The 11,220-nt window shown below is 39.1% G+C and overlaps 1 protein-coding gene across 1 annotated transcript; it reads right to left on the bottom strand.

Moving 5' to 3' along the window:
* Window positions 1-643: 643 nt before the first annotated feature.
* pdia3 (protein disulfide isomerase family A, member 3) lies at window positions 644-8,710 on the bottom strand. The gene is made up of 13 exons (XM_039809834.1): window positions 8,413-8,710; window positions 7,376-7,454; window positions 7,144-7,261; window positions 6,857-6,964; window positions 6,624-6,753; window positions 6,332-6,448; window positions 5,036-5,161; window positions 4,507-4,689; window positions 3,966-4,074; window positions 2,417-2,545; window positions 2,118-2,197; window positions 1,344-1,401; window positions 644-1,251 (listed from the first exon to the last, which is right to left on the bottom strand). Exons 1-13 carry the CDS (start codon window positions 8,544-8,546, stop codon window positions 1,129-1,131), a joined length of 1,494 nt encoding a protein of 497 aa, XP_039665768.1. The 5' UTR covers window positions 8,547-8,710; the 3' UTR covers window positions 644-1,128.
* Between the last annotated feature and the right edge of the window lie 2,510 nt (window positions 8,711-11,220).

Here is an 11,220-nt window from a genome sequence, read left to right as displayed (position 1 = left end):
AAGTGTGGTGTCCCATTTTCGGAAACTCGGCTGCACCTTTCACCGGTTGGATCATCAAAAAAAAACAAATACTATAAAATTAAAGAAAAGCAAACTCTTCTGACTTTCTAGGTGCCAATTTTAACAGGTTTCTTCAAAAAGCCATACGTTTGACTTAAATGTACTTATGTCTTATATTCTGCCCAAAATCTTAACAGAGTTGTTTAGCATAACATGTTGGACACAATTCATCTGCCGTTTACTATGTTGTAGTTTTTATATCCACGACCAAATTTAAGACGAAAGCTAAAATATCAAACAGATTTGTCGATTAGCAAAATCATCACCAATGTTACTGAATAATTGTTAAATTAATATATCAAGGGAAAAATTACCAAATATGTCAAGCTTCTAAAAAGGTGAGGATTTTCTACTTTTCTCTGTTTGATAGAATAAATTAAACATCTTTAGGTTTTGGACTGTTGGTAAAATAGAACAAGACAGACATTTTCTCTCAAATCACTACATGCAATATTATATTATAAAAACAAAATTTTTAAATTACAAGAAGGTTTTAACCAAGGCTTAAAAATAAATAAATAATCTGCAACAGTTTTAGGCAGTATGATAAAACATTTTCTGTTCATGAATGAAAATCATACAGTTAGTTTTGGTTTTGTGGGCCTTTTTATTTCACAATCCTTCCAAATGTACAAAAACAAAGACGTGTTACAAAGACAAAAAAAAAAAAGAAGAATTCACCATTAGCATTATCCCCTGTGACGACGACAACAACAAAAACCAAAGCGACAGATGACTGGAGATGGGTGTCAAACCAAAGTGCATCAGCCTGAGGTGAAGTAGACAGACCAGGGGAAATAAAAATCTCAATTTTCAAAAGCTGTCCCCTCTTCCCTAAAAATTTGTTTTTGTTTTTAAACAGCGGGCAGGCCCCGGCCACCACCTCTCCACTGTTTCCCCAGAGCAGTGGAGGACCTAAAGGGAGGGCTGCGTCTTTTCGACTTGGCCTCAGAGCATTCGGTAGTTCACTAAGAGAGTGGAATATAATTTAGTTCTTTCTTTGCATGGATTTCCCCAATCCTCCCTCCTCCTGTTGTGTTGGGGATGTTGAGTTCCTGTTTGGAGCTTTTATAGCTCTGTCTTGTCATCGTCCTTCTTCTTCTTCTTCTTCTTGGTCTCCTCCTGCACTGCCAAGGGGTTGGTGGCCTCCCTCTTCAGGTAGGAGATGAAGTCACTCACCTCGCGACCTCCCTGCAACACGAGCAGTGAGACGGGACCATTAGCAGAGTGTATATAAACAGGAATTCACTTTGTTTTAATCATCACTTCAAGCCGATTCTCACCTCGTATTTCTTTGGGCTCGTCTTACGTCCAGCTGGGGCAAAGTACAATGTTGGGAAACTAAAAAAAACAACAAAAAGGTTAAGGTGATTGATAAGAATTCATATCAGTAACATGTCATACTGTACCATTAGACGTTTTGTCCTGACACCTTAACTTTATAGCTCAATCGACACAGGATTATCGAGACAGACAACAATATTAATATTTTAAAAATCCCAACACAAGCCAAAATCTTGGTAAGTATCCCTTAGATTTGTGACCAATATACATACTGCGCTGCACATCTTAGAATTGAAAAATCTACTTGTCAGTGCTCTCTGGTGGAGGAACTATGTGATGGCCTCACTGTTTTCTAAATGACTTCAAACCCAGTTTGGCATTTCTGTACTGAAATGTCTTCATACTTATCGGCTGACATATTAACCGATACTGATATCTGCAATGCACTGATATGTCTGCCTGGATGTTTAACTTCCAGAACTTTTAATGACTCTGTTGACTTTGTTGAAATCAAAGAACTAAAAGAAAAAGTAAATGTGAATGATATAAGGTTTTTTAGTGCCATGATCGGGAAGTATATAGTATTTTTTTGCCCTTGTGATCCATTCGAGTGAATTAAGCATCAAAGCATATCTCCACCATACAGTTTCTCAGGGATGTGGTGAGCAGGATTGATGAATTTGGGTGTCACATTTCCAAAATATTATGTTTCCAAAATTCTCAAACATTCGAGGCTTTCCCTGAGTATTACATTGACGGAACTCATGACTCACCCGCTGACTTCATATGGAGATGGCACATCGTTTGCTGTGGCGTCCATCTTGGCAATGACAACGTTGGGATCACCGGCAAGCTTTAAGAGCAGAGGAGAGAAACTGTTAACGGTTTGCAAGCTAGTTCACAAAATCTACTTTCTAGAGTCTGCCAGTTTTGTTGAGACCATGCTAGCCAGACAACAACTAATCCAACTTTTGACTTAATTGTGGTAAAACAGTACTCGCATAAAAGGGGTTTCTATGGGTTAGAGTATCTAAGGTTATTCAAATTCAGAGTACTATCTCCGTTCCCTCACCTTCTCTCCCAGCTCGTTGAATTTGGGCTCCAGGCTCTTGCAGTGTCCGCACCACGGAGCGTAGAACTCGATCAGCACGTCTTTGCTGTCGTCGTTGACGATTGAGTCGAAGTTCTCGGCCACAACAACCTCAATACAAATGACAGAATTCACAAGTTTACTCATTATGGATTGATAGTATTGCTGTTAAAATGTTAAAGTCATGATAGGTGCTTAAGACAATCAGCCTTAGTCCAATAATGTTATTGGACTATGATGAAATGGATTCATCATGTGTACATCACTATAATGTGGTAACGGTGGGGCCAATTTTAATTACTTTATATACACCACCAGGTGGCTTAATCTATATTAATATATCATCATTTATTAGTTGATTTATATTTTGTATTGTTAATCTAAATCTGCAAAGTAACTAAACATATTATATCCATGTTGTAGAGTAAAAAGTACAATATTTGCCTCCAAAATGTAGTAGAGTAAAATGAAAATACTCAAGTAAAATACATCCAACAACAACAACAACAACTGATTTACTAGCCTATAATAACTGTACATAACCTGTATTATTGTACGGTAGATTTTTATACTTTTTTTGAAGTTCCACAGAGCTTCAAAATTTATTAAACAATCATTCCACTGAACCATTTTAGTATATACAGTACTTTACTCCAGTGGCTGGTCAGACAGAAGGATAGGAATCGAGATATAAGACCTTGGTGGAAGCTCTAAATAATTTTTTTTTTTTGAGCTTTTCCCTTTATTCGAAAGTGGACAGACATGAAAGGGGGAGAGAGATGGGGGATGACACGCAGCAAATTGCAGCAGGACGGATTCGAACCTGGGCCGCTGCAGGACTCAGCCAAGATGGGGCTCTTACTGGGTGACCTAGAGGCCGCCCCAGCTCTAAATAATTTAAATGTTTTTGTAGCAACCCCTTACAAAACATGACACACAACAAATGCAATCTAAACACCAAAGATGTGGCTGTATTGAAGGATGAAGCATCTATGTATATTTTCCTTTCTTCAAACTAGTAAAATTGCAGAAGTTAGAATATAACAAAAAAAAGGCAGAATTTGAAGTAGAGTGAGACCTCCTCCTGCAGCTCTCCCTCTCCCCTCTGTCACAAAGGCAATGTATGCCCAGAACAACCAATAGAAATGCTCTCTCTCTCTGAAATGACCTGTGACTGACCAAAGTCTCCTGTGACGGCTAGATTTTCTGAAGCCTGAAAACAGCGCCAATGTGGTGCAGAAGTCTAGTTTTCTCTCAGACCACTTGAATTACAATATATGAAAGATTACGGAATTTTTGCCCAATGACGCCAAAAATAGGTTAAAAAAAAAAAAAAAAAAAAGTGCCTACCACAGCTTTAAGTTTATCAGTTTTACACAGTCAGAGTGTAAATATTACACATGGCGTAAGAAAATGTGGGAGCAACATGCAAAAAAATTGTCTACTAAAAAAACCAAGAGGTCACATTTATAATAAATAAATAATACAAAAAACACAAATACACTGCACACGTGTGGACGTTTCGTCTCACCTTGACAGGTCCATCGTTGTTCTCTGGGATGGGCTCTGATTTGAGGTAACGCTTCAACTTGCCATCAAAGTAATCCTGAAGGAATCGCTCCAGAGCTTTCCCATCACGACTGTTGGAACAAAAACAGAACTTGTTTAGGGATTCAGAAAGGAAATGGAAGTGTTTGGGAAACACAAACACAGAATCTATACATCTCCAAGTTTTCACATTGTGTTTTTGTAAGGCATTTATCAGACTTTAATGTACAACTTCTACTTAATTACGCAGCTCCTGCAGGCAAATGAAAATGGGTGACTTGTGCCGTTATTTCTGTTTATTTAGTGGTCTAATATATTAGACAAAAACCTCCTCACTGTGTTAAATATGTATTTACTGAGTAACACAGTGGCACTTTCTGTAGAAACACCATTAGTTCAACATTCTTTTAAAGTCTAGCCAAAAGGGAGGGTGTGTGTGTATATTTAAATGATTCATAATGTGTATGCTTTGTATGGTAATGCACTTGTAGCAAACAAGAAAAATAACATTTGATTTGACTTACGAGAACTCCTCGGTCATGACGTATTTGTCTCCCTTGCCGGTGCGGATGGCCACCACAGGCAGTTCTCCCGAGCTGCCATCCATGCCGAACTCGGACACCTCTTGGCTGAACATGCTCTTGCTGGCCACGGCAAAGTTCAGCTTCTTGCCCTGATCCAGGAAGCCCTTGGCCACCTTCATCACCCTGTGAAATGTTAAAGTTTGGTCTGTTGAAAATGAGGATGAAAGTGGCGACTCAAGTCAAAAGGTTGTATTCAGGGCTAAATCCAACTATGAGGGCACAAACGAGTTCAGCTAAGCATTCTCAGGGTGCAATGGGTTAAAGTGAAAGTGAAAAACAAGTGTTGTTTTGATTTCAATATTGTTTATCAGATCCTGGTGATTAACGGCCAAAGAGGAGACACACGGTCTCCTTGTGTTTAAAGTAATGAAAAGAAAGAGCTGAGATTTGAGCACAAAGTGAGAAAGCCAATAGCTACTGCATGGTGCCGAGGAAAGAACAACCCTGGGGTGAGTTTAGAGACACATACCTGTTCCTCCAGTAGTTGGAGCCCTTGGGGTTCTTTTCATAATCAACATCATAATAAGCCACCAGCAGGTCTTTTCCCCTCAGCTGGTCTTTGTTGTCGTCCGTCATGTGGGGGCAGATCCCAAAGCTGAGTTGAAAAGAGAAAGTAGGAATGAATCAGTTTACAAAGGAATGTTAACCAACAAGCTATACTCTTTTAGCCAGTTATGGACAACCACATAAGCCAGTGATAGTGACGGTCTACAGCAGTATACCAAAGGCAATCATTTAGTTTGTTTAAAGCAGCATTTCTCAAATGGGGGTCTGTGTACCCCTAGGGGTACTTTGGAGCACTGCAGGAGGTACGTGAAATTCCTTTTTGAAATGTTAATTTCAAATATATCCGTCATGCATAATTCATAACATTTATTTAGTTATGGATTCTAAACATTTGAAGTAACATTTAAGTATGTTTCATGTACAAGCTTGTTAAGTAGAGCTGTAATGTACCTCTTTTTCTACCAAAAATTCTTTGCACTCGTCAGGGGGTACTACAGGGAGAACCACTGGTTTAAAAGGTTGAGATCTAACCACACTGTTCACATCTTTCAGAAAGTCTGCTCAAACGCAGACTAGTTCTCATGTTCAGTAAGTGTTTTAGACAAGAGGCGAGGCAAAGTGAAAGTAAAAGTAAATTTTGAGTCATGTGGACAAAAAATACAGAGATAAAGGGGAGATAAAATAACCGTTTCACACTTAAGAGTCCTTACTAAACCATGTGTTCCTAAAAACAAAAAAAAAAAAAAAAAGCTCTATCAAACAGAGTGGACACATCAACTTATAGATGACTTTACACAACTAAAATGCTAAAAAAAAAAACAACAACAGACCAGCTGATTGTACTCACAAATACCCAAGTGTCTACAATGGTAATACTTTTTCAGACAGCATTCTTGTCTAAAAATAATCACTCAATTATCTTATTTAGCCTCCAAAATGTAATGACACCAGATAATAAAGTCCGGTATTTGTTCATCACAAGAACCAAACACATCCTAAATGTATGCATTTCCCAGAGTTCAGTGAGAGCTGACTGTGTTTGCAGAGTGGACACCTCACCTACTACACAAAGTCCTGTTGGCACTGGGCCATCAATGTAAATATGGGCCGTTACTATGCAAAATCACTTTACCACTGCCAACAAGACAAACTACTGTAAATGTATTGAAAAAGGAATCAGCTATGCTGCCAAACTGGAACATGAGTATTGGTATGTTAGATGATGTATGTGAGATAATTGTATCCCCTCAAGACTCACATGTTGTCCTGGATGAACTTCTTTATTTTGTTGCTGGTATATTTGTCCTCACTGTATTTTACGGAGCTGTCTTCAAACTTGTTGTTGAGTCTTGGTGGGCGGAACAGGACGATTCCCCTGTAAAACAAAACAGGAAATGTCACTGTAGTCTTGCTGCACCAACAACAGCTACACTGTTGATATAAAAGGTGTAAGGACACAAGTTATTTTCACTTTATTACTAATATCCGCTCCCAAGGACTCAAAGCACAAACTGGCACAGACTGGGCCAAAGGAAGAAAGAGCTACTTACTCTCCGTCAATGCCGTGGCTCTGGAGGAGAGCCTCAGAGCTGGTGTGGGCGAAGCGGTAGTTGTCCCTCAAGGCGCTGGCTGCCTTCAGGAACTCTGTCTTTGCTGTGCTTTTGTCATCAGAAAAGAACCCTGGGAAGGAAAAGTGAAACATGTTCAGATCAGGCTGCAATAACCATGGTCCCATTGTTCCCAACTTTCACCAACAGTGACTGAAATTCAAATAGTAACTCACCAACAACACTTGCGTCCTGGTCTGAAGTGTACTTTGCCAAGTCTGTGTCAGCCTTAAGCTCCACAGAAGCTGGTCCAGCCTGCTTCTTAAGGAAACTGACAATCCCATCTACAGAGAGCAAGACGAACAACACAGAGAGAAGAAAAGATAGAGGCAGGAAAAATAAAGATGACCATGAGGTGACAGAAATAAGCATATATAAAAAGGAGAACAAGTTGTGAGTTGTGTGTGTGTGAGAGCATTTAAGCCATTTTAAAACACACAAAAACCACATCAGAGGCAAATACCTGCGGTTCTGGGACCATCATAGGGACCAGTTTCCTCTCCATCCCTGAAGATCTTCAGAGTCGGGTAGCCACTGACACCATATTTGCTGCATGTGTTGCTGTTGGATGTGCAGTCAACCTAAGGGGGGGCAAAACCATTCACTTTCTGAAGAGATACAGAGAGTACTATAGTACAGAGTGCACAAAGGCATCGTTAAGTGGACAAAGTTAAGTGAACTGCATTATGTAATACCTTGGCCAGAGCGACAGTGCCTTTCAGACGTGTGGCGGCTGCCTCATACTCGGGTGCTAGTCGTTTACAATGGCCGCACCTAATGGACAGAGGATATGGATCAGTCATACAAGAGAACAAGTTACACTAAAGCTGTATTCAAGTTTCAACTTGGCGAAGATCCTGAGGGAGATCTAGTGATCTTAGTGTGGAATTTGATATCTCTGAGGTAATTCAACTGGATGTGTAAAATACATAACATAAATACATTTTTTAATTAGCTTGTAAAAAGTATTAGGGAATGCAAGTAACTATTATTTACTTACTATTATATATTTAATTAATTACTCTGTTGATCATTCGATTAATCATTTGGTCCATAAAATGTCAGCAAAATGACCATCGCAATTTCCCAAAGCCCAATATATATTGGATTTTGCTTATTTTTCGGTGTAATAGTCTGAAACCATAAGATATTTGGTTGCTTATCATAGACATCATAGATATTAAGAAAACAGCTAATATTCACATTCGATCAACTGGAACTAGTGTATTTTTTGCTAAAAAAATCTAATTCTGCTCTACAAATTACGTTTTAATATACATCACCCTGCTTAACTTCAAGTTTGGCACAGTTGAAACACATCACAGTTCCTCTGGACCAATCAGAGGTGGACACCAAAACTTCCCTGGCCAATCACAGCGTTACAACAACGAAAGAACACACCCCTAACTTCCTCATAGCCTCATTAGCACGACGCATTTTACATTGAAAATGATTCACAGCAGTTAAAAACGCAAGTCAGGACTAATTGTCTTTTATTGTTACAGTTTAATGTTTAATGTACCGTCAAGTTGTGGCAGTCTTGGAATCTCAGATCCACTTAAAGTCTATGAATACAGCTAGTTGGCTAGCAACTCCACACAGAAAGGCCCTGCTCGAACCGGGTATCGAACCCAGTACTCAGCAGTGCCTACTTGCTGTGAGGCATCTAGCATATTTAACGTTTGCAAACAGAACTGCTCATATAGTCTTTACAAAGCGTGAACATACTCACCAAGGGGCAAAAAATTCCACAAGGGCGAGATCATGGTCTCCAATCTTGCTTTCGAAATCATCATCCGTGTAATCAAGCACATCACTGGCCCAGGTGAAGCCGGTGAGAGCGGCCAAAAAGATCACCTTCAACATTGCACACCGCGGTAGTTTAAAAATATATTTCACTTTGTTTAACAAAAAAAGTTTGAATTGCAAAGTGTGTCCGCGGCAGCCCCCTCTTCGGCGAAGTCAAAGCCAAGGCTGCAAGCTCCTCGGACAGGGCCAAATGCAGACTAGTCGATAGAGAAAGAGAAAGGGATGGAGGCGGTGAGGATGTTCAGGCAAACAGCGAGACCTCTCCTAACCACAGTGTGGCAACCTCCCATTGGTCCATGCGACGCGTCACTCTGCCTCGGTTAGCCAATGAGAGGCAGGCAAACGGGATACCGTCGTCTCAGAACCAATCACAACTCGACAAAAATCACAACTCGTCGCATCACACCAAGGGAAACAGACGCGGAAGTGGTCATGTTAATAGTTTGCTGCTTGATAACCATATGTCAATGTTGATAACATGGCTTTTAATTAACTGCAAACAACTCTAAAATGTGTCGATTACAATATGTTGTTTAATATGTCATGTGCATACAAGTTACCAACCCATGGATTTATTAGACACCAAAAATACAGTTGCAGTGGTGAAATAAGAACACAACTTTTCTCATATAACAACAATCACGTTTTTCCTTGTCATAATGCACAACAATTACAGAGAAGCAGTTGTTGGCAATGAAAATCTTGGATTTTAAAGGCTCCTTTCAACAATGCTCATTTAAATATGTATTTAAAAAAAGAAAACCATGCAAATAAAAAATGAGAATCTAAGACATAAAATAGTTCAGAAGTTAAAATATATATGAATCAAATATGAAATAAAAGAACATATATTTGTTTGAATGCACTGTAATGTGAACAGGGATGCAGTTAATATACAAATAAAAATTAGAAATAAAGTAAAGTAAAGAAGAGCTTTAGTGTCCGCACATTATCTGGCTTACAGACATCGGGTAATAATAATAAATACAGTTGTCTGTAGTCACACAAAAAAAGTCCACGGTATGGTTAACCATACCCAGGATGACACAACTTGTTTCCATTGTGGTCCTTGATGCAGGATTCCACATTATATTAATCTTAAAAGCCTGCATTGGTCAAATTTAGCTTCATTCACACTATTTTATATTTTGAGATCTTCCTTCAGGCAGACTGGCAGCACAACTGGTAACCAATTTTACAGCTCATAAGTTCTGATGTACAAATCCCTAGTGTTCTTAAACTAAGTACAACATTGGCTCAAATGTCAGAGGAAAGAACAACTCTGCTCACCATGCTGATCTGCAGGTTTCTTTGTGCCACGTATGTATATCTGTTTTCTCAATTGCTGTTTTGCAACTGCAACATATTATTGTAAAGGTTGAGCACTTACTAAACAACAGGTAAGCAAACGTTATACTGGCCTCATTACAGCAACAATGTATACTTGATAAATAAGATGATTAAGATAATGACAAAAAAAGCACAAAATGTGTCCATTATGATGAAGGAGGATGATTGATGATTAATGCATTTTCACCTATGTGTGCAATTGTCAGTTGTTTTTTGCACTAGTTAAGTAAAATATTAACTAAGGTAAGCCCAGCATTATTACTTAATCTTGAGGCCCTGGGTCGTAGAGGTGCCCTTTCCAAAATCTAGTTTTAATACCATTATCCTCTTAGTTTGTATTGTGCTCACATGGTGCATCTTCCTAAATAAAATTGTGATTAATCAGAATTACTACAAAGTAACTGATACACAGAAGAGAAAGAGGTCATGTGTGCTGAACCTGGAGGCAACAGGGTGCATACGCAATGCACTGAATGTGGGAGGACGGAGGGGAGGCAACAGTTCTTACCCTGGGGTCCACTAACAGGGTCATCTGGCTGTGATTAGGAGACAACTGTCAGTGGCCAGCTTTATACAATTCCTTTGAGGAATCCAATTTAAAACCTGTGCAATAAATATATCTATCTTAAATTAATAGAATGCCAAGAGCCTCTGATGACTTTTATGACTCTTGTGGTTGTGATTGTATTAATTATTTGTCGATTGTGGTTGTCTGATCTAATTTGTGTTGTTTTGTTTGCTGGTTAGTTGTCTGACTATGAATGTTTCTTGATCTCAACCGAAACAATGCAAAATGATTAAATATCAGTTTTAATCTGCTCTGGTAGATGGTCATTGTCTGACTTTCATAACAAAGCCCTTTAAGCAGATTTCATTATGATTCTTATTTCTTATTATTGAAGACATAGAGACAAAAACAAGCTTCATATTCATTAACAATGTCACATACAGTGTGTGCTAAACATTTTCCTTCTTCATAAAGCTGCAGTTATATTATTGGTCCAGCAGAGGGAGCTCTCTGACAGCACAGAGTGCTCCTCAACCACTATATTCTGTTCTCTATCATATCGAGACTATCTCTCCATCGTTACATATTCCATATACAGGGATGATCCAGTGGTGTAGTCTACGATACGCAGGTATACGCAGTAATGTCCAATGACACACAACAACATACTTTCCATTATATTTTTGATATATTTTGAATGTCATCTGTGTTCTTTTTCTTCGCAATAAAGTGTATCCAAATGCAGAAAATGAAGTTGTTGACGCTCAAAACTTCCCCGGGGGAGGACACCCAGACCCCCCACTATGATATGACCCCCCTTCCCTAAAGGCAGATTCTGGCCCATATATATAGGCCGGACTGGGAAGGGGACTG

Source organism: Perca fluviatilis, chromosome 8, assembly GCF_010015445.1.
Source record: "Perca fluviatilis chromosome 8, GENO_Pfluv_1.0, whole genome shotgun sequence".
NCBI lineage: Eukaryota > Metazoa > Chordata > Actinopteri > Perciformes > Percidae > Perca > Perca fluviatilis.
This window is presented reverse-complemented; position numbering and strand designations above follow the sequence as displayed.

Excerpts from the sequence above, each read along its gene's own strand:
- pdia3 (XM_039809834.1), bottom strand. The coding sequence starts at position 8,546 with ATGTTGAAGGTGATCTTTTTGGCCGCTCTCACCGGCTTCACCTGGGCC. Across the intron at positions 4,690-5,035 it reads TCCAACTACTGGAGGAACAG|GGTGATGAAGGTGGCCAAGG; the intron begins GTATGTGTCTCT and ends AACATTTCACAG. Across the intron at positions 1,252-1,343 it reads CGAGCCCAAAGAAATACGAG|GGAGGTCGCGAGGTGAGTGA; the intron begins GTGAGAATCGGC and ends CTCGTGTTGCAG.